Here is a 24,287-nt window from a genome sequence, read left to right on the forward strand (position 1 = left end):
GACCCAAACCTCCCTGTCGCTTGCCATTTCAACACTCCACCCTGCTCTCTTGCCCACATGTCTGTCCTTGGCTTGCTGCATTGTTCCAGTGAAGCCCAACGCAAACTGGAGGAACAACACCTCATCTTCCGACTAGGGACTTTACAGCCTTCCGGACTGAATATTGAATTCAACGACTTTAGGTCGTAAGCTCCCTCCCCCGTCCCCACCCCCTTTCTGTTTCCCCCTTCCCTTTTTTTTCCAATAAATTATAAAGATTTTCCTTTTCCCACCTATTTCCATTATATAAAAAAAAAACCCCACTAGAGCTATACCTTGAGTGCCCTACCATCCATTCTTAATTAGCACATTCGTTTAGATAATATCACCAACTTTAATTTTAACACCTATGTGTTCTATTGTACTATTGTCGTTGACATCTTTTGATGATCTGCTTCTATCACTGCTTGTTTGTCCCTACAACCACACCCACCCCCCCTCCACCTCTCTGTCTCTCTATCTCTCCGCCCCCCACACACACACCTTAAACCAGCTTATATTTCAACTCTTTCTTGGACTCGAACGCAAGTTCTGTCGAAGGGTCATGAGGACTCGAAACGTCAACTCTTTTCTTCTCCGCCGATGCTGCCAGACCTGCTGAGTTTTTCCAGGTAATTCTGTTTTTGTTTTGGATTTCCAGCATCCGCAGTTTTTTGTTTTTATTAGCTATCTCCAGCCAGTTTCAGTGACAAAAATATCGATGTATTCCATTGTCCATACAAATGTTTCAATATCATAAATCATTGTCACACAAAGTGGAATGAATGATACCACTCACACCTGCTTGTGATAAAGTGGTTCTTTCACACTCCACTTTGTTACATTTCAAGTTTGCAGACATCGAGTCTAGGGTGACCATTATATTTGGGTTTCTGGAAATATCCAGGAAATAGTACAGTAAATTCTCCAACTATTCTTGGTGCATCCTAAGTCTTTTCAATGGAAGGTCCTTCACAAGGACATTTACATTTTAATAACTTTACAAAGGCATGCTCAGACATGAGTTCATCCTTGTCTATATAGAAACTATAAAAGGAAGATTTCTGACCCTCCTGGATTCATTTTGTTAAGGCAAATATTCCATTCCATGCTGTTTGTTTTTTTTAGGTAAAGATGTTCCTAATAGTCACTTAGTAGTTCAGAACTTGAGTACTGTTGGAAAAAAAGACATACTTTTCATCTTGCTCACATTATGACAGCAGCAAGAATGTCAAATTTCAAAGGAAGTCAGAATTTAAACCATACGAGCAGAGGCTGCTAATGTTTGCAAGTCAACTCTGATTGGTTTAAACATTGAAATGAAGAATGCTTATAGAGGACAGGTCTCTGTGTATGAATATATATAGTTCCTAGCAAGCATAAGTGAGCCACCTTGCAAGCCCAACTGAAAATCTTAAATTGGTTGTTAGCATATTTTCTTAGCAGTCGAGATTGTTCAGTATGTGCTGTCCAATCAAATCTCACATTAAACATTATGTTCTGAGTTTTGCAAGCACATGCAGGTTGAGTATGATTAGCACTTTGCCTGTTGCAATTCGTTGAAGGGATGTGCTGTTCGATATTATCTGCCAGTCATTGAGTCAGATAGCCTACTTACCTGACAATGTGCTGGCAATGATTGGAGAACACATGTTGAACAATCCAGAGTGTGCTAAAAATTACACTAACAACCAATTTAAGGTTATCTGCTGTGCTTGCATTGTGGCTCACATATGCATGCTAGAAGCTACACATATTCACACACAGGGACTTCTCCTCTACAAGCAAAATAAAACATGTCCAGGTATTGCATCTTTATTGAACTAAACAAAAACATGGGGGATAATAGCTCCTTGGAGCATTCTCTGTGGCAACGCCTCAACCAATCAGAGTCAACTTGCAAACCAATTAGCACCCTTTACTCATGCAGTGCAAATGCTGACTCCCATTGAAATGTGATATTCCTGCATCTGTCTTGATGATTGCAATACAAAAAGCTTCAACAGCGTGTTCATTTTTCCAGCAATGTCATCCTAATAAGCTTTATAGGCATGGGGCGTTACTATGACACGGTCTCAGTTCACATTACCAGGTCTAAAAGAGCCTTTTGCCAGGTTGTTTCCATAACATATTGTTCTAAGAAACTGTACTGAATATACTCTATGAACTCACCCTCCAGCCTATGTTTGCCAATTTGATTTGTACAATCTATAGGAAGATTAAAATCTCCCACGATAATTGCAGTACCTTTCTTACACATTTCTAGTATTTCTTGATTCTCTGTCCTACATTGTTGCTACTGTTAGAGGTCCTTAAAATCACTCCAGCCAGTGACTTCTTTCCTTTGCTATTCTTATCTCTACCCAATCTGATTCTGCATCTTATTCCTCTGGACCAAGATCATTTCTCACATTGTACTAATCTCACCCTTTATGAAAAGAGCCATCCTACCTGCTTTTCTTCCCATCCTTCTGAATTGTCAGAAGCAGGACCCCTGAATAATCAGATCCAACAACAGTCCCACTTCCACCCTCTCTTCCCATTCCTATTTTCACTTTTCTTACACCTCTCTCATTCCCACTTTGTTTCTCCCCGTTCCTGCATTCGCTCTTTCTCCATTCCGACTTCATCTCTCTCTCCGCATTTCCGCTTTTTCTCAGCCCCTTTCCCAGTTTCTATCGCCCTCGCCCCATTCCCACTTTCTTTCTCTCTCCCCATTCCCACTTTCTCTGTCCTTCCTACTTTCTCTCTCTCTCTCCTGCATTCCTACTTTCACTCTGTCTCCCTTGCCATTTTCTCTAACACCCCATTCCCCTCTCAGCCTTTTCCCCTGTATGTGATGTGCCCCGCACAAAGATAGCACCCTTGGTGTAACAGTCACTGACAGTGACGTTACTGCAAGCGCGATGACGCAGGACGCTGCAGGAGCGGGTGACGAGCGGCCGGGTCTCGGCCGGCCCGAGCTTCTGGAATCAGGCGTAGGCCCGAGCCGTTACCAGGTAACCGGGGGCGGGGGAGGAAAGAATGAAGTGGTTACCTGACTAACTAGAATCAGATGGTGGTGGTGGGGGTGCAGAATGGAGTGGTTACCTGGTTATCCGGGGGTTGGTGGGGCTTGGAGTGGTTACCGGGTTAACCAGGGGGGTGGTGGGGCTTGGAGTGGTTACCGGGTTAACCAGGGGGGTGGTTGCGTTTGGAGTGGTTACCAGGTTAACCAGAGATATTGATGAAAGGATGCACCAAATTATCTGGATGGTGTTTTTGGAGGGGTGGTGTTTGATGCAGAATGGAGTGGTTACCAGGTTAACCAGGGGTGGTGGGGGTGGTGCTGGTACGGGAGGGGGGCACGGGGCAGAGGCGGAGAATGGAGTGGTTTGATTTGGATGTGGGGACCAATTATAATATTTCCATGTTTGCTGATGACACCCATCCTGGGTGGCAATGTAAATTGTGAGGAGGATGCAAGGAGGCTTCACGACGACTTGGGCAGGCTAAGTGAATGGGCTAGAACATGGCAGATGGAGTATAATGTCAATAAGTGTGAAGTTATTCACTTTGGTGGAAAAAAACAGGCAGAATATTTCTTAAATGGCGAGAGGTTGGGAAGTATTGGTGCCCAAAGGGACTTGATGCCCTTGTTCATGAGCCACTATAAGCTAGGTGCAGCAAGCAATTAGGAAGGCAAATGGTATGTTGGCCTACATTTGTGAAGGGATATGAGTACGAGAGTAAAGATGTCTTGCTGCAGTTACATAGAACCTTGGTGAGACCTCACCTGGAGCCTTGTGCACAGTTTTGGTCTGCTTATCTAAGGCAGGATATAGACGGAGTGCGATGGAGGTTCATCAGACTAATTCCTGGGATGGCAGACATTGTTTTATGAGGAAAAATTGAAAACTGGACCTGTATACCCTATTGTTTTGAAGAATGAAGGGTGAATTAATTGAAACTTAGAAAATTCTTACAGGACATGACAGGGTAGATATCGATTCCCCTGGCTGATTAGTCGGAAACCAGAGGACGTAATCTTAGGATTAGACTGAGCAGAGGAGGAATTTATTCACTAAGAGGATGGCGAATCTTTGGAATTCTCTGCCTCCAGAGGGCTGTGTAATCTCAGTCATTGAGCATGTACAAGACAGAAATCAATAGATTTCTGGAGACTTAAGACATCAAGGGATGTGGAGATAGTGCAGGAAAGTGGTGTTGAAGTAGATGATCAGCCATGATCTAATTGAATGGTGGAGCAGGCTCAAAGGGCTAAATGACCTTCCCCTGTTCCTATGTTCCCACAGATTAACCAGTTGGTTGGTGAATAGACTTGTTACAGATACTGTGACAAATTTGCAAGAGGGTTTTGATGAATGAACAGTCAAAGTAGTGTATTTAGATTTGTGTAAATCATTTAATAAGGATGCCACACATTACGTTAGTACATTCGTCCTCATGGGATTGGGGGAGGGGCTGATAAGTTAAACTTTGATTAGAGATCGATTCAGGGACGGAGAGTAGGAATAAACACAACTTTTTCAGACCTGTATGCTGTCACTAGCCAGGTACTGCAAGCCTCAGTACTTAGGCCTCATATTTGCATGATGGGGATCACATTCATGATGGGGATGAAGTTTGTTGACAATACAAAGTTAAGTAGGAAAGAAAGGTGTGAGGAAGATCCAAAGAGGCTCTGAAATCCAATGTGGTGAAGGTATCCACTTGGGTAGGATAAAATACCAGAAGGAATGTTTTTGAGTCTGTACACGAGTACACAAGTCTGAGAAGTGAACATGAAGGTAAAACAAGCAATTAGGAATGCAAATAGCATTTGCTTCAGAGGGATTGGAGCATGCCAGTGAAGACACCTTCCTACAATTATATAGGGCATTGGGGAAACCAAACTTTTAAAAAATTCATTCTCGGGATGTGGGTTTCGCTGGCTGGGCCAGCATTTATTGCCCACCTCTGGGTGCCCTTGAGAAGGTGGTGGTGAGCTGCCTTCTGGAACTGCTGCAGTTCATGTGGTGTAGGGTACATCCACGGTGCAGTTAGGAATGGTTTTCCAGGATTTTGACCCAGTGACAGTGAATGGACGGTGATATATTTTCAAGTCAGGATAATGAGTGGCTTGGAGGGGAACTTGCAGGCAGTGGTGTTCTCATCTATTTGCTGGCCTTGTCCTTCGAGATGGCAGTGGTTGTGGGTTTGTTGAAGGAGCCTTGGTGAATTTCTGCAGTGCATCTTGAAGATGGCACACACTGCTGCTACTTTGTATCGGTGCTGGAGGGAGTGAATGTTTATGATGGTGCCAATTAACTGGACAGTGTCAAGCTTCTTGAGTGGAAGCTACACTCATCAGGCAAGTGGGGAGTATTCCATCACACTCCTGGCTGAAGATTGTTGTGAATGCTTCAGCCTTACCTTTTGCACTGATGTGATGGGCTTCTCCATCATTGATGATGGGGATATTGCATAGTTTTGGTCTCCTTCCCCAAGGAAGGACTCTTGCCTTGGAGGGAGGGCAACAAAGGCTCAATAGACTAGCTCTGAGAATGAAGAGGTGGCCTTATGAGGAGGAGTTTAGTAGATCACAATATTCCCTAGAATATAGAAGAATGCAAGGTGAACTAATGGAAATGAGAAAAGCCTGAATGTGCTTGGCCAGTGAGAATATGTTTCTCTTGGCTGGTAAATCTAGAACAAAGAGTCAAAGCTTCAGAGTGAAGTGTTGGCTATTTGACAATGAAATGAGGAGAAATTTCTTCACTCATATATTGTGAATCTTTGTAATTATCTGCCTCAGAGACCTGTGGATGCTCACTCATTTAAATGTATTAAAAAATGAAACTGATAGATATTTTGGGTAGTAACTAAATGAAGGAATCTGGGGATAGTGCAGGAAAGTGAAAATCAGGCATGATATTTTGAATGAAGGAGCAGGCTAAAAGGGCTAAACCTCCCAGCTCGTTTCATGGCTTCTTGTAATGAGTTACTACCTCTGTTTACTGATTGGTTGCTCTGATAATGGAAGGGCAAGCTCATACATCTATCTTGCCTTCACATGAGAGCCCCACACCATCCCAAACATCACGTTGTGACACTCTTGCTCCTTTGGGTAACAAAGTTAGGAGAGGAATGGGATGGTTACCAGGTAAAACGAGGTGTTTACTTCTGATCAGGGGCTCAGTGAAGGGGGGAATTGGGGTTTACCTTGAGATCAGGGACACAGTGGTGGAGCGGCTTGGGAGTTTGTCCTGTAATCGGAGGCATAGTGATGGAGGGGATTGGGAGTTCACCATGTGATCACAGACACAGTGACAGAGGGGATTAGGAGTTTACCCCGTGATCAGGGGTGACAGTGTCGGATGGGTTTGGGAGTTTAGCTTGTAATCAGAGACACAGTGCTGCTTCCTATCTGATGCAGGACACAGTGACGCAGGATATTGGAAGTTTATTCTTTGATCAGGGACACTGAAGGAAGGGATTGGGATTTTACCCTGTGATCAGGAGGACAGTGATGGAGGGGATTGGTGGTTTACCCTGTGGTCAGAGACACAGGGACGGAGAGGATTGGCAGTTTACCCTGTGATCGGGGGCACATTGACAGAGGGGATTGGGAATTTACTCTGTCATCAGGGTTCACAGTGATGGAGGGAATTGGGAGTTCACCGTGTGATCAGAAATGGTGACGGAGGGGATTAGGAGTTTAACCTGTGATTGGAGACACAGTGCCGGAGGGGAGATTGAGTTGACCCAGTGATCAGAGACACGGTGACAGAGGGGATTGGGAGTTTACCCTCTGATCAGAGAGACAGTGAGGGAGGAGATTTCGAGCTTACCCTCTGATTAGGGACACAATGACGGAGAGGATTGGGAGTTTACCCTGTGATCAGAGGCACAGTGCCTGAGGGAATTGGGAGTTCACCCTGTGATCAGGGGACACAGTGACGGAAGGGATTTGGAGTTTTCCTTGTGAGTGGAGACACGGTGACAGAGGGGAGATTGAGTTTTCCCAGTGATCAGAAGCACAGAGATAGTGGGGATTGGGAGTTTACCCTGTGATGTGAGACACAGTGATGGAGGGTATTGGGAGTTTATCCTGTGATCAGACACACTATGTCGGCGTAGATTCGGAGTTTACCTTTTGATTAGGGACATGATGACGGAGGGGATTGGGTGCTTACCGTGTGATCAGAGACACAGTGATGCAAGGGTTTGGGAGTTTACCCTGTGTTCAGAGAAACACTGATGGAGGGGATTGGGAGTTTACCCTCAGATCAGAGAAACACTGATGGAGGAAATTGGGAGTTTACTCTGTGATGAGAGACACAGTGATGGAAGGGATTGGGAGTTTACCCTCTGATTAAGGACACAGTGATGGAGGGGATTGGGAGTTTCCCCTGTCATGAGTGATACAGTGACGGAGGGGATTGGGACTTAGCCCTGTGATCAGGGACAGAGTGATGGAGCCAATTGAGAGGTTTGTCCTTGGATCAGAGAGACAGTGACAGAGGGGATTGGTAGTTTTCCCTGTGATCAGAGACACAGTGATGGAGCAGGTTAGGAGTTGGCCCTATGATCATAGTCACAGTGATGGAAGGGGTTGGGAGTTTACCCTGTGATCAGACTGACAGTAAAGGAGGGGATTGGGAGCTTACCCTCTGACCAGAGAGACAGTGATGGAGCGGGTTGGGATTTTATCCTCTGACCAGGAACACAGTGATGAAGGGGATTGGGAGATTGCCCTCGGATTAGGAGCACTGTGATTGATGGGATTGGTTAATTGCCCTGTTATCATGGACACAGTGACAGAGGGGATTGGGAGTTTACCCTGTGATCAGACTGACAGTAAAGGAGGGGATTGGGAGCTTACCCTCTGATCAGAGAGACAGTGATGGAGTGGATTGGAAGTTTATCCTTGGATTTGGGACATGGTGATTGATGGGATCGTGTGTTTACCCTGTTATCAGGGATGCAGTGACAGAGGAGATTAGGATCAGACAGACAGTGATGAAGGGGATTGGGGGTTTACCCTGTGATCAGAGACAGGGAGGGAAGGGATTGGCTCTTTACTCTATGTCAGAGACACAGTGACGGAGGGGATTGGGAGTTTACCCTATGATCACAGAACACAATGATGGAGGGAATTGGGAGTTTACCCTGTGATCTGGGATGCAGTGAAGGAGGGGATTTGGAGTTTACCCTGTAATCATGGCCAGAGTGACGGAGTCGATTGGGAGTTTACCCTCGGATCGGAGAGACAGTGACGGAGGGGATTGGGAGTTCATCCTCAGATCAGAGAGACGCTGACGGAGGGGATTGAGAATTTTCCCTTTGATCAGAGAGACAGTGACAGAGCGGATTGGAAGTTGACCCAATGATCAGAGTTACAGGGACGTAAGGGATTGGGAGTTTACCTTTTCATCAGGGACACTGTGATGGAGGGGACTTTGATTTACCCTGAGATGAGGAACACACTGACATTAATGGAGCAGATTGGGAGTTTCTCCTCTGTTCAGGGAGGATTGGGACTTAACCCTGTGATGAGGGACACACTAACGGAGGGGTTGGAAGTTTACCCTGTGACACATTGATGGTGAGGATTGTGTGCTTACCCTTTGATCAGGGATGCAGTGACCAAGTGGAGTTTGCCGTGTGATCGTGGACACAGTGACAGAGGGGATTGGGAGTTTATCCTCTGATTAGGGACATAGTGACGGAGGGGATTGGGAGTTTGCCCTCGGTTTTGGGACACAGTGGTTGATGGGATTTGGAGTTTGCCCTGTGTTCAGAGAGACAGTGACAGAGAGGATTGGGAGTTTACCATGTGATCAGGTACACAGTGAAGGAGGGGATTGGAATTTATCCTGTCATGGGAGACACCGTGATCAGAGAGACAGTGATCAGAGAGAGGGGATTGGGAGTTTACCCTCTGATGTGACAGACATTGACGGAGCGGATTGGGCGTTTATCCTGTGATCAGGGGCACAGTGACGGATGGGATTGCGAGTTTATCCTGTGATTAGGGACAGGGATGGAAGGGATTGGCTGTTTACCTTGTGATTGGGGATGCAGTAATGGAAGGGTTTGGAGTTTACCCTGTGATCTCAGAGAATTGGGTGTTTACCCTGTGATTAGGGATGCCGTGACAGAGGGGTTTGGGAGTTTACCTGTGATGAGAGAGACATTGATGGAGGAGATTGGGAGTTTATCTTGTGATCAGAGACACATTTACGGATGGGATTGGGAGTTGACTCATTGATCAGGGGTGCAGTGACGCAGGGGATTGGTAGATTACCCTGTGATGAGAGACACAGTGATGGAGGGGATTGGGAGTTTACTCTGTGGCCAGGGGCATAGTGACAGAGGGGATTCGGAGTTCACCCTGTGATCAGAGAGACAGTGATAGAGGGGATTGGGAGTTTGCCCTGTGATCACCGACACAGCAATGGAGAGGATTGAGTGTTTACAATGTGATCAGGGGCACAGTGATGGAGTGGATTGGGAGTTTTCCCTGTGCTGAGAGAGAGACAATGACAGAGGGATTTGGGAGTTTACTCTCTGATCAGACAGACAGTGACCGAGCGGATTAGGACTTAACCCTGTGATCAGGGACGCAGTGATGGAGGGGATTGGGAGTTCACCCTCTGATTAGGGACACAGTGATGAGGGGGCTGGGAGTTTACCCTGTGATAGAGACGCAGTGATGGAGGGGTTGAGTGTTTATCCTGTGGTCAGGGATGCAGTGACAGAAGGGACTGGGAGTTTGCTGTGTGATCACGGACACAGTGACGGAGGGGATTGGGAGTTTACCCTGTGATCAGAGACACAGTGACGGAGGGGATTGGGAGTTTACCCTGTGATCAGAGACAGAGGGGATTGGGAGTTTACCCTGTGTTCAGGGAGACAGTGATAGAGCGGATTTGGAGTTAACCTGTAAATCAGCTGTGATGTGTGTGTTTAATGTTTATCCTATTTTGTAAAAGGACATTTTAATTAAAAGGAATTGTTATATAGAACCTGCCGGTAGGGTGTACAAAGTCCTGGATATGTTGCCCTTCGGTTGAGAATAAGGAATAATGGAATCTTCTGTTTTTCATGCTTGAAGTTGGAGTTCAGAAGTGCTAGCAATGTGTGTATTCTTAATTGTTAATAAGTGGCAAAACACTTCAAATGGCAATGAGGATGGGATCATGTTTATTAGAGTCATGAGGGGCTTTTGATCCAACTACTATGGACTTTGTAGTTTATGTCGAGCAAATGGAACAGTTTTGCACTGCGTATGAGATTGAAGAGGAAAAGTAGGCCTCAGTGTTTCTTAAAGTCATCGTGATGAAATCTCCTAACAAGCCAGCAGATAAAAGCTTTGAAGAGCTTGTGGACATTTTGAAAAAGCACTTCGATCCCAGTCCAGCAATTATTGCCGAGATTCAAGTTTCACTGAAGAGAACAGTATGAAAGTGAGTCAGTTTCCCAGTTCCTGGCTAGGTTGAGAAAATTAGTGGAACGTTGCGACTATAAAGGTTACCTGGAAGGAGTGTTGCGTAATCGCTTGGTTAGTGGACTAAGAAATTAAAGAATTCGGTGTAGATTGTTAGCGGGGCCAAGAGTTGACACTGAAGAAAGTGTTTTAGATTGTGCAAAGCATAGAAATGGCAGAGAAACGAGCTGGAGATTTGATAGCGCATTCTAACAATGCCAAAGTTAAAATAGTGAAGTCAGGGCATGCTCGCTTTCAAACATGTTAACGCTGTAATGGAATAGGGCATAATGCAGAAGCCTGTAAATGGAAATCCGTTGATTGTCGCTGCTGTGGGGAAAAAAAGGACACGCACAACATGCATGTAGATCAAAGGCTAATCACAGTAAAGCAATACCTCCAAGAAAAGGGCATCATGAGCACACAGACAAGTCGCGCTTGAAAATGAACAGGCATTTGAAAAAGACGCATTACTTGGAAGCAAAATACAAAAGTCATGAAAGTCCAGACGAGGCAGAAAGTGAAACTAACAGCAAGATCGCAGAAGAGCAATTCTGAAATTGGATAAAGGACTAAAAGTTGGCATTGCCTTCAATGCTAAAATAGTTAAAATGGAGGTTGACACAGGAACATCTGTTTCTATTGCTTCAGGAAAGACATGGGAGAAAAGTTTCAAGAAATGCCCATTGGAGAAAACCCTCCTCCAGCTTAGCACCTACCTGAGCCTGTGAATATACTTGGAAAATTGTCCGTTCATATGGAGATCAAATAGCAGGATTGCCACTTATCATAGTGAAAGGAAATTCTTCATTGCTTATGGGCAGGAACTGGCTAAAAGAAATTTGGCTGGACTGGAATAAGATAAATGAAGTGCATTGCAACCCTATGTTGCAGTCCTTGTTAGGCAAGTATGCTAATGTCTTCAAAGAAGGTCTTTGAATTATTGAAGACATTGCAGCCAAACTTGCTGTGAAGGCCGAAGCTTCTCCAAGGTTCTCATGTTCAGTTCCGTACATAAGGTGACAGAAAATCGAGCAGGAACTAAAATGCCTTGAAAACTCTCAGATAATTGAGAAAGCTGATTATGCAGAATGGACAGCTCCAATAGTCCCAGTAATGAAGAGTAACGGGTCTACCAGGATACGTGGTGACTATAAAATTGCTATTAATCCTTTCCTGGAAGTGCATCAGTACCCGCTACTCAAAATTGAGGACCTGTTCGCTGCTCTGAATGGAGGTGAATTATTCACAAAGCTTGACCTATCACAGGCATTTTTGCAAATGCACCTGAGTGAAGATTCCAGAAGTATACAACCTTCAGCACACAGAGGTCTATACCAATACCATTTGGAATTGCATCATCATCAATCTTATTCTAGCAGGCCATGGACAAAATACTGTAGCGCATGCCTGCTGTAATCTGCTTCCAAGATGACATGCTCATCACTGGGAAAAGCCTCCCTACTCATTTAGAGAACCTAGGCAGGGTCCTGCGTAGACTGGAAAAATACGGCATCCGCTGTAAGAAATCTAAATGCTCACCCCTGGAGCCCTCAGTGGAGTACCTGGGGCATGTGATTGACGAAACTGGTGTCTCAACCTCACCCAGAAAGGTGGAGGCAGTGGTAAATGCACCTCAGCCCAAAAATGTTAAGGAGCTTCATTCATTGTTGGGACTTGTGAATTACCATGGCAAGTTCATTTCCAATTTGGCTACCAATAATCTGCTGAAGAAGAATGCAAAATGGGATTGGTCTGTTAGGAAAATTTCTAGGAACTCGAGCAAGAGCTCACTTCTGCTAAAGTCTTGGCACATTCCAATGGAAAGTTACCTGTCAGCCTGGCTTGTGATGCATCTGAATATAGTGGTGGAGCTGTCATCTCTGACACATTGCCTGGTGGCAGTGGAAAGGCCCATTGCATACACCTCACACACATTGTCCAATGCAGAACAAAATTATGTCCAAATTGAGAAGGAAGCTCTTGGACTATGGAGTCAAGAAGTTCCACCAATATTTGTATGGGTGTAAATTCACGTTAATTACAGAACACAAGCCTTTCACCTGGTTGCTTAGCCCGAAGTCACAAACCCTGATACTTGCCACTGCACGCCTGTAAGGGTGGGCACTGATCTTATCTGCTTACCAGTACAAAATTACATTTCGCTCCACTGAGAATCATGGAAATGTGGATTCACTTTCCAGACTTGTGGAGTTGCGGTGTAACCTAACTGAAGTTGCTGCTTTCAATGTGAACCAGGTAGACATGTTACCTGTTAAAGCAGATCAAATTTGACTTAAAACACAGAGAGATGCTGTGCTCTTAAATGTTTACCTGTACACACACAAAGGTTGGTGTGTACCTCAAGAAGAGACTACTGAGCATAAACCTTACTACAAGCATAGATTCGAGCTGACTCTGCAACACGGTTGTTTGTTAAGGGGAATCAGAGTTGTTATTCCTCCAAAATTCCAAACACGAGTGTTGGAAGAACTTCACCTCAGTCACATGGGAATTGTCAAAATGAAAGAATTAGCTCATTGACATGTAAGGTGGCTACGTCTGGATAAAGACATCGAAGGCTTGGTCAGTGATTGCCTTCCATGCCAAGAAATGAAATCTTCTCCTGGACCTGCTGCATTACATCTTTGGGCTTGGTCTGACCACCCATTGCTAAGACTTCATATGAACTTTGCCGGAGTGCTTCTGGGACATACGTGTCTGATTGTGGTGGATGCCCACACAAAGTGGTCTCATGTTACTCCCATGAAGTCAACTACTTCAACAAAGACCATTGATATTCTTCAGAATGTGTCCACTACTTTTGGATTACCAAAGCAGATTGTGTCTGACAATGACACACAGTTTGCATCATGTGAATTTCAAACATTCCTGAAAAACAGTATGATCAAGCAGCTATAAAAACAAAAAAACTGCGGATGCTGGAAATCCAAAACAAAAACAGAATTACCTGGAAAAACTCAGCAGGTCTGGCAGCATCGGCGGAGAAGAAAAGAGTTGACGAAAAGAGCAGCTTCTCATCTGGCCTTGCCACCCATCCTCAAATGACGAAGCGGAACACTTTGTCCAGACATTCAAAACGGACATATTGAAGGGGAAGGTGCAAACAGTTTGGAAGTTGAAGCTGAAGAACTTTTTGATAATGTATCATAACACTCCACATTCAAAAGCAGGCGTATCCCCTGCTGAGCTGATATTTGGAAGATGACTGCATGCCAGGATGGATTTGCTGTGTCTGGATTTCAAAGGAAAGATCAAGGCACCTTGATCAGAAAAGATCACGAAACACATGTAAACCAGCTTGAGATTTAATCTGTTTGTGTCGGAAATTTCTGTGGAACACCAAAGTGGCTCCTGGGAAGAATCATCACGCGTCGAGGACCACTGACTTATGATGTTGGCATCTGGAAGAGACATACCAGATTGGAGAAGCCAAATCCAAGGAACCAAATTTCCAGGGATCTCCAGTCACAGTGGAAGATTTCTGGGAAACAGCTGCTCCAGTTGGTGAAATCTGACCTGATTCAACTGACAAACCTAGGGCACATGTAGCTGCAACTGTTGAACCTGAACAGGAGCAAGTGGAACAGCAGAACCTTCCATTTCTTTGCAAACAAACTGAGATACCTAAGCCAACCGTCCTTTCTGGACAAAAGCGAATCTGCAAACCACCTGACCAATTTGTTCCTGGCTGAAGGGGGAAGAGATGTGTTGTTTGTGTTTAATGTTTATGATTTTTTTGTAAAAGGACATTTTAGTTTGAAAGAATTGTTATATAAAACCTACCAGCAGGGTGTGCTAAGTCCCGAATGCATTGCCCTCTGGTGGAGAATAAGGAATAAAGGAACCTTCTGTTTTCCATACTTGAAGTTGGAGTTCAGAAGCAGATAGCTGTATTTATATTCTTAGTTGTTAAGAAGTGACAAAATGCTTTACAAGGGGACACAGTGCCGGAGGGGATTGGGAGTTTACTGTGTGATCAGAGACACAGTGATGAAGTGGAGGGATTGGTGATATTGGCTATGTTACCTTCCTATGAATTTGAAATCCTTTTTGTTTTGATTGGAGTCTCTGTGTTGCCAGAATAAGAGATGCTTGCAGGAGTTCTTGGAGCCCTTGATGCTCATGATTGACATGAAAAATGCATGAAAAATTCAGTTTTCATATGCCATTAAGAGCTGAGGATTGGTCTGGTTGCCCCTGCCCTTCTTGAAAAGGGGGTCACGGGACCTTTTCCTTCCTCCTTCATGTTCAGAAACTCTCTCTCCCATTTAATGGCTCATCATAACTTTTACACCCTTGCATTGGGATTGTTGGTGTCACTCACAATGGAGGTTGTTAGAATGGGCCTTGAACACTTCACTTTCTGAAATGTTGTGAGTTTGTTCCATGCTGAGCTGCAGCTGTTGCTTATTGTCCCAGCAGTAGGTGAGTAAGCAGGGAGGTCTGACACCTCCACACAGGTTGACTTGCCTCCTGTGTGGAACAGGCATTAGAGTTCCAGCATTAGAGGGATGGGTCTGAGAATTGTAAATGGCTGAGGGTTGGCCTGATCCCACTGTGTCTCCTTTTGCTGCAGGATGGAGGATCGGAAGCCGTCGCGACACCGGGCATCCGAAGATGTCAGGCGACAGAAACGCAAGGAACTGGATGCCAGGAGGAGCAAGTCACGGATCCGCCTGGGCACTCACCTGGAGCAGTGGTGCAATGTCAAGGACCAGCTGGGATTTCACTTACATTCCGATTTTGCTAAGTTTCTCCTCGACAGGTACTGTCAGCGATCAAAGGTCTGCTCACATCATCAAAATGATCCTATTGATTTTTCCGATCTTGTGTTCCTCAAGACTTTTGCTTCTATTATTGACAATGTTGGATCATCCTGATCCCATCAAGCACAATAAAATAGGCACAGAGTAAATCTCTCTCTGCAATTTCCATTGAAACACTCGCAGGACAGTTGCAGCATGAGGTTAGATACAGGATAAAGCTTCCTCTGCACTGTCCCCCAAACACACACAGGGCAGGTACAGCATGGGGCTTGATACAGAGTAAAGCTCCCGCTACTGTCTGCAGTGTATATTAGGAATTAGATAGTGATGTACATGCTGTATGTTGAGACTTGAGACAGTGATGTACCACACTGTATGTTGAGACTTGAAACAGTGATGTGGCACTGTATAGTGGGACTCTAGTCATGTTTTTGAATTTTGAAGTGGTTCAGACTGGTATTGATTATCTGTCAATTTTTCTGTACAGGAAATATGTGACTTTTTATTCATCCTTTTCTGTTTTTTTGATCCTGCTAATTGCGTATTTTTGTTTTGTTCCTACAGTTATGCCTCCAAATCCCCTGAGAGTGGTTCAGGTTGGTAATGGTGCTTCCTGTGGGAGGAGACACTTTATTTTTGTTTCCTGTCTCTTTCAGTCCCTTGCCTACATTCCTCCTCTCTCCCTCCCCCCACACCCTCACCCTCTTTCACTCACCCCACCACTATTTCCCCCCCTTCCTCACTCCCCCCTGCTCTTCAATACAAACAAAGAATGACAGGGTGTTGAGACATTTAGCAAGAAATACCAATATCAAAACACTTTTTTTAGGATTGTATTGGAACAAAGAGGAATGTCAAGAGCAATTTGGCCTGTTAAGAACTGCTAACTGTGATTATTATCAGTGAAAATAAGGAAAGGGTGGATGTGTGGAATAATGACTTTATATCAACATTTACAGCAGAAGAGGGCAACATGCCATAAGCCCCAAATAGGTTAAGATTGAATTTGTGATTGGATCTCACCAAAATGAATGCAATCAAAATAACGGTCATGAAGCAAATAATGGCATTGAAGAATGAGAAATTCCCAGGGCCACATCTTTTTAAATTTCAGTCTTTTGAAAGAAATAGATGATATAATTTCAGATGCCCGAACTGGTTTCCCAATGTTCTCGAGATTCCCTTGTGCTCAAGTAAGGATATAAGGAATCTCGGTGGTGGGAAAGCTGCTAGAAATGATAATCCAGGACAAAATGAATAGTTACTACGGCTACTTGGACAAATGTGAATTATTTAAGGAAAGTCATCATGGATTTGTTCAGGACACCCTGTGTTTAATAGGATTGAGTTGTTTGACTAACGGAGGATTGATGAGACTAATGTGTTTGATGCTGTGCTCGTGGACTTGCAGGAGTTTCACTCCAGAAAGCCCAGTTGGTGAACAATGATACTGGGGCTCATCTTCACCCATGTTATTTACAGATTAAAATATTACAGCTTCTTAACTCAACCTCCCCACATATAAGTGTCTCTTTATATGTGCTCAAGTGAGCCCCCAATTATTGTACTCCATCTGCGTTTCATTAAACACAACTGATATACAATTAACACCAAAAGGTGTTTGATGAAGTGCAACACCTTGGGCAAGAGTTTCAGGGGGGATGTGAGGAAAAACTTTTTTACCCAGAAGGTGATGACGGTCTGGAATGCACTGCCTGGGAGGGTGGTGGAGGTGGGTTGCCTCACATCCTTTTAAAACGTACCTGGATGAGCACTTGGCACGTCATAACATTCAAGGCTACGGGCCAAGTGCTGGTAAATGCGATTAGGTAGGTAGGTCAGGTGTTTCTCACGTGTTGGTGCAGACTCGATGGGCTGAAGAGCCTCTTCTGCACTGTGTGAACATAACAGGCTTGCAACGAAATTTAAGCTCATGGGATAAAAAGGACATTGGCAGCCTGGATATGAATATGGCTGAGTGACAAGTAGTGGTGAAAGGTTGTTTTTGAAGTGGACGTGGATATACATTGGGGTTCTCCTGGGATTGGTGCAAGGATCACTGCTTCTCTTGATCTGTATTAATGACCTAGACTTGAATACGCAGGTCAGAATTTCAAAATTTGCAGATGGCACCAAACTTGGAACTGTGTGGAAGATGGACATAGACTCCAGAGATGGTAGATGAACTTTGGTGCAGGGAAGTGTGAAGTGATATATTTTGGTAGGAAGTAGCCCATGGGATGTGGGCGTCGCTAGCCAGGCCAGAATTTATTGCCGATCCCTAATTGTCCTTGTTCAGAGGGTAGTTAAGAGTCAACCATGTTGCTGTGGGGTCTGGAGTCACATGAGTGCCAGACCAGGTCAGGACGGCAGATTTCCTTCCCTAAAGGACATTAGTGAAGCAGATGGGTCTTTACATCTATTGGCAATGGTTTCATGGTCATCATCAGACTTTTAATTCCATATTTTTATTGAATTCATATTTCACCATCTGCCATGGTGGGATTCGGACCCTAGTCCCCAGAGCATTACCCTGGGTCTCTGGAATACCAATCCAGTGACAAGACCACTGTGCCACCACCACCACCTAACAAGTACTTTCAAGTATCCATGTACTTTCTAAATGAGGAAAAGCTATAAACGGTAGAAATAGTGGAGTTGGAAGAGACTGAGGAATACAATGCAAAGGGGTAAAAGTTCTGCTTAAGTTATACAAAGCCTTGGTTAGACCACAACTGGAGTACTGTGAGTAGTTCTGGGCATCACACCTTTTATTTCAATTTTGCTAGGACTGCTTGAGGCCATGCTTGTTAAAATTGTGCCTTGATGTCATGGGCAGTCACTCCCACCTCTTGAGTTGAGCTCTGGTGTCCGTGTTTGGACCAAGCTTGTAAACAGGATCAGGAGCCGAGTGGCCCTGATGGAACCCAAACTGAGCATCAGTGAGCATGTTATTGCTGAGTAAGTGCCACGTAAGGTGTTGATGGCACCTTCCATCATTTCACTGATAATTGAGAGTAGACTGCCGAGGTGTAATTGGCTGGGTTGGATTTGTCCTGCTTTTTTAGGGACAGGAAATACATGGGCAATTTTCCACATTGCCGGATCAATGCCAGTGTTGCAGTTGTACTGGAACAGATGATCTAAGTTCAAGAACACAGAACACAAGCCTTCAGCACTGTCACTGGAATGTTGTCAGGTCCCATAGCCTTTGCAGTATCCAGTTTCTTGAGCTGTATGAATTGAATAGGCTACAGACAGGAGTCTGTGATACTGGGGACCTTAGGAGGAGACCGAGAAGGATTGTCTATTTGGCACGTGTAGTTGAAGATCGTTGCAAATGCATCAGCCATATCTTTTACACTGGTGTGCTGAGCTCCCCCATCATTGAGGATGGGATATTTGTTGAGTCTACTCTTACAGTTGGTTATGGTCTAGATCTGGCAGGACCGTTGAGTTTTGACCTGATCCTTTAGTTGTAGCTCTGTCCATCGCTTGCTGCTTCCATTATTTAGCATGTATTTAGCTCTGTGTTGTAGCTTCACTAGGCTTAGGTTTTACCTGATTTTTAAGTATGCATGATGCTGCTCCTGGCCTGATCTGCATGCCTTATTGAATCAGAGTTGATCCCTGGTTTGATGGTAATGGTAAAATGAGAGATAAGCCAGGCCATGAGATTACAAATTGTGGTAGAATAATTCTGCTGTTGATGACCTGTAGTGCCCATTTTTGAGCTCCTAGATCTGTTCTGAATCTGTCTATTCAACATGGTGGAATTGCCACACAACATAAAGTCTTTAGCTGTCTCTGACTATGCGTTAATATTTGTGTACCTATTTGTGTGTGAACGACTGCCTTTCTCTGTTCAGGGCCCAGTGATGCAGGTGAGGATTTCAATGTGCTTCGTACCTCGAGCGACGCCTTACGGCAGCTTGTGATCTGGTCACATGATCACAGCCAGGAGTGTGGCTTCATTCCCGACCTGAAGTCTGTTGTGTTGGAGCGTTCAGGAGGGTCTCTGACGGCGGTCTGGGAGTGTATTGCAGGTCACTCTTACCCGTGGTTACTGCTTGCAAGTACTCGGACCATCCCAGACCGTGGTGCCATGGCAAGGACCAGGAGCAGGACCAGAAACTGTGAGCGAGCTCAGTGCAGCTCCACTGGGCATGGGGACCTTCCTGAGAAAGGGGACTACCTCCGAGCACCCACTGGGCTCCCTCTGGAGGGGACTGTAAAGGTGGAGCGGGATCCACGGAGCTTGGCGTCAGAGAGCAGCAGTGTGTCGGAGCCAGGCAGCGAGAGCGATTCAAGCCAGAGGAGGACTGCATTGGGTCACGAGAGGCCACTGCAGGTGTCAAAGGGTATCGGTGGTGAGGTAGGAGGTGACTGTGAAATCGCAGCAGCACTAAGCTCAAGTGGTCACCCCACATCCCAGCATCCATCATCTGTTCACAGTCACAATTCCACATCTCCGACATTGGGCAGCCGGAGGACAAGGAACAAGCAGGAGTGCGGCCATTTGGGGAACTGTCGGCCCCCTGTGAAGGAGATAGCAAAGCTCAGTGACACTGGGCCAAACAGTAAGCACTCTGCTCTAAGGAAATGCACTGATATGGGCCCTGCAAGCAGCCTGGACACCATGCAGCTGGTGTGTGAGTCAGACTCGGCCACAGATGAGGAACCACGTCCAGGATCCAGGAAAGCAGGAGCGTCACCAGGTAAGGACGTTATCAAGAAACAGGCTATTTCACATGGCAAAAAGAGAATAAATAGGAGCTGGAATGTGGATGGGTGAGCATGTTCAGTCAGTCAACGCACTCCTGGCTGATCTTCTGCCTCAACTCCATTTTCCCATCCCCTCCCCATATCAAAAACAGAATTACCTGGAAAAACTCAGCAGGTCTGGCAGCATCGGCGGAGAAGAAAAGAGTTGACGTTTCGAGTCCTCATGACCCTTCGACAGAACTTGAGTTTGAGTCCAGGAAAGAGCTGAAATATAAGCTGGTTTAAGGTGTGTGTGTGGGGGGCGGAGAGATAGAGAGACAGAGAGGTGGAGGGGGTTGGTGTGGTTGTAGGGACAAACAAGCAGTGATAGAAGCAGATCATCAAAAGATGTCAACGACAATAGTACAATAGAACACATAGGTGTTAAAATTAAAGTTGGTGATATTATCTAAAAGAATGTGCTAATTAAGAATGGATGGTAGGGCACTCAAGGTATAGCTCTAGTGGGTTTTTTTTTAATAATGGAAATAGGTGGGAAAAGGAAAATCTTTATAATTTATTGGAAAAAAAAAAGGGGGAAACAGAAAGGGGGTGGGGATGGGGGAGGGAGCTCACGACCTAAAGTTGTTGAATTCAATATTCAGTCCGGAAGGCTGTAAAGTCCCTAGTCGGAAGATGAGGTGTTGTTCCTCCAGTTTGCGTTGGGCTTCACTGGAACAATGCAGCAAGCCAAGGACAGACATGTGGGCAAGAGAGCAGGGTGGAGTGTTAAAATGGCAAGCGACAGGGAGGTTTGGGTCATTCTTGCGGACAGACCGCAGGTGTTCTGCAAAGCGGTCGCCCAGCTTACGTTTGATCTCTCCAATGTAGAGGAGACCACATTGGGAGCAACGAATGCAGTAGACTAAGTTGGGGGAAATGCAAGTGAAATGCTGCTTCACTTGAAAGGAGTGTTTGGGTCCTTGGACGGTGAGGAGAGAGGAAGTGAAGGGGCAGGTGTTGCATCTTTTGCGTGGGCATGGGGTTGTGCCATAGGAGGGGGTTGAGGAGTAGGGGGTGATGGAGGAGTGGACCAGGGTGTCCCGGAGGGAGCGATCCCTACGGAATGCCGATAAGGGGGGTGAAGGGAAGATGTGTTTGGTGGTGGCATCATGCTGGAGTTGGCGGAAATGGCGGAGGATGATCCTTTGAATGCGGAGGCTGGTGGGGTGATAAGTGAGGACAAGGGGGACCCTATCGTGTTTCTGGGAGGGAGGAGAAGGAGTGAGGGCGGATGCGCGGGAGATGGGCCGGACACGGTTGAGGTTAAAGATTTTCCTTTTCCCACCTATTTCCATTATTAAAAAAAAAAACCCACTAGAGCTATACCTTGAGTGCCCTACCATCCATTCTTAATTAGCACATTCTTTTAGATAATATCACCAACTTTAACTTTAACACCTATGTGTTCTATTGTACTATTGTCGTTGACATCTTTTGATGATCTGCTTCTATCACTGCTTGTTTGTCCCTACAACCACACCAACCCCCTCCACCTCTCTGTCTCTCTATCTCTCCGCCCCCCACACACACAACTTAAACCAGCTTATATTTCAGCTCTTTCCTGGACTCAAACTCAAGTTCTGTCGAAGGGTCATGAGGACTCGAAACGTCAACTCTTTTCTTCTCCGTCGATGCTGCCAGACCTGCTGAGTTTTTCCAGGTAATTCTGTCTTTGTTTTGGATTTCCAGCATCCGCAGTTTTTTTGTTTTTATCCCTCCCCATATCTCTTGACTCCCTGACAGATCATAAAATCTGCTCATCACAACTCATTGGGATAGAGAATTCCAAAGATTCACAACCCTTTGAGTGAAGACATTTCTCCCCATCTTTGTTTTAAATGATTAACTGCTTATACTGAGACTATGCCTCCTGTTGTCGATTCCCCTCTCGGTGTGAATCCTGACAAACCCCTTCAGGGTCTTGTATATTTCAATGAGGCTCCATGCCATATCTTCTAAACTCCAGAGAATAAAAGCTCAATTTGCTCAGCCCCGTAGGACAACTCTCTGATCTCAGGCACCAATGTAGTGAGCCTTTATTGTACTGCTAATGCAAGTATATCCTACCATAATTATGGAGACTGAAACTATGCACAGTATTCCAGGTGTAGCCTCATCAAAGCCCTATGCAATTATAGTTAGACTTCCTTATTCTTAACGTTGAGTAAGATGATTTTACAGTTATATAATAAAGAAAATTTGCTCTGAAAAGAGCAAATCAGCAGCAAGAAAATGTACTGACCTATTACAAATGCAAATCCAGTAAGATCCCACCCATATTCCCAATCAGTTTTTATAACTACCTCTTTCACCTATTCCAGTCATTCTTCCAGACAATGGGCAATATATGTTGCACAAAACATCAAGGGCTACCAATTCCCCACAAGCCTCTGTTACAAGCTCCAATTATTTCTTGGTTAAAGCTCTGTCCAAAGGTAGAGCTACCATTAGGGGGTTTGTAAACTGTTCCCACCAGCATTTTCTGACACCTTTATTCCTATTCTCCAACTGTACTGATCTCAACAGAGGGGGCTACCATGCCCAACCTGTGCTGTACGTCCCTGGGTGTGTTTGTTAGAATAGTGTAAAGAGAGATTTACTCTATATCTAATCCATGCTGTACCTGTCCTGGGAATTTTTGATGGGGACATTGCAGATTTACTTTACTCTTTCCTTCAATTAAATATTGGGAAGACTGAAGTCAATATTTTCGGTCCCCAATTCAAACTCCATTTCCCAGCTACTGACTCCATTCACACCAGGAGGCAGTCACACCCCTTAGCATAGGGTCTTCTGATTGGTCAGAGGTCAGGAAGTTGTGTCTGTGAGTGAGGCAGGCATGAGGACCTAAAAGGTAGAATTGGAGGAGCTTTGGCCTTTGTAATTGTCCAGTCGGTTTGAGGTTGTCTCAGTCTGTTTGGATAAGAGTGGGGGCTGCAGGCTGGATGAGCAAACTTTATGGTGCAAGAAACCATCCAAGCGGTGGAGTGTTACAAGGAATGTCGGGGTTGTAGGGGACAGTATAGTTTGAGGGATAGACACAGCGCTCTGCAGCCGAGAGCTTTAGTCCAGACGCATGTGTTGCCTGCCCAGTGCAAGGGTTCGAGACATCTGCTTGGGACTGGAGAGGAACTTGCAGTGGAAGGGCAAGAATTCAGTTGTCATGGTCCACTTTGGTACCAGTGACACAGATGGGACGAAGAAAGAGGTTCTGCTTAGGAATTAAAATGCAGAACGTCAAAGGTTCTCTAGATTATTATCTGACCCATGAGCAAATGGGCGTACGGTAAATGAGGTTAGAGAGATGAATGTGTGACTCAAAGACTGTTGTGAGAGAAATGGGATTCAATTCATGAGGCAGTGTCACCATTACTGGGGAGATTGGGAGCTGCACCACTGGGACAGGCTTCACTTGAACCATGCTGGGACTAGTTTTCTGGTGAGTTGTATAACTAGGGTGGGAAAGAGGGCTTTAAACTAAATAGTGGGGGAAGGGATCATGCGAGAGAAGATGCAGTAAATCAAAGGGAAACAACAAGGTAATGGAGCAGAGTAGTGATTTGGATAATGATAACCAGGGTGTGTGAAGAAGGAACAGAGAGGACAAATTTAAGATTACACCAGCAATTAAGGCTATGAGAGTGCAAAAAGACAAAGTTTAAAGGCTCTATATCTGAATGAGCGCAGCATTCATAACAAAAAGGATGAATTGTTAGTAGAGACAGAAATAAATATGCATGAATAGCGATCACAGAAACATGGTTGCAGGGTGACCAAGGCTGGAATCTAAATGTTGAAGGATATTGGCATTTCAAAAAAAAGAGGAAGCTCGGAAAAAGTGTTGGGGTAGATCTGTTACTTAATGATGTCATTCGTAAGTGCTCGAAAGAGCAAAATATAGAATCAGTTTGGGTAGAAGTAGCAAATAGTAAAGGTAAGAGGTCACTTGTGGGAGTAGCCCATAGGCCCCTAAGAATAGTTAACAGCAAGAAATAAATGGGACGTGTAAAACAAGATATGGCTATAATCATGGGTGACTTTAATCTAAACGTAGATTAGGTGAATCAAATTGGCAAGGTAGCCTGGAACATGAGTTCAAAGAATGCATTTGGGGCAGTTTCTTCAAACAGTACATCCCACCTGCCCTTAGCACAGACAAGATGGGCTGAAAATCCTCTTTCTGTGCCGTAACTTTTCTATGGTAGTCCCTGTACCATCAGCGAATACAAAGAGTTTTT

General features: G+C 45.0%; 1 protein-coding gene across 1 annotated transcript in view; it reads left to right on the plus strand.

Annotated features, from left to right (window-relative positions):
- Positions 1-2,909: 2,909 nt before the first annotated feature.
- Positions 2,910-24,287, plus strand: part of LOC121273532 (zinc finger protein 692-like) — a gene marked incomplete at its 3' end in the record, with an annotated part of 46,042 nt that continues 24,664 nt past the window's right edge. The window contains exons 1-4 of the mRNA XM_041180708.1: positions 2,910-3,017; positions 15,093-15,281; positions 15,847-15,878; positions 19,152-20,000. Coding sequence (XP_041036642.1) covers positions 15,094-15,281; positions 15,847-15,878; positions 19,152-20,000 — 1,069 coding nt within the window. The remainder of the gene's footprint in view (positions 3,018-15,092; positions 15,282-15,846; positions 15,879-19,151; positions 20,001-24,287) is intronic.

This window comes from Carcharodon carcharias (genome assembly GCF_017639515.1).
Source record: "Carcharodon carcharias isolate sCarCar2 chromosome 24 unlocalized genomic scaffold, sCarCar2.pri SUPER_24_unloc_27, whole genome shotgun sequence".
Taxonomy (NCBI): Eukaryota; Metazoa; Chordata; class Chondrichthyes; order Lamniformes; family Lamnidae; genus Carcharodon; species Carcharodon carcharias.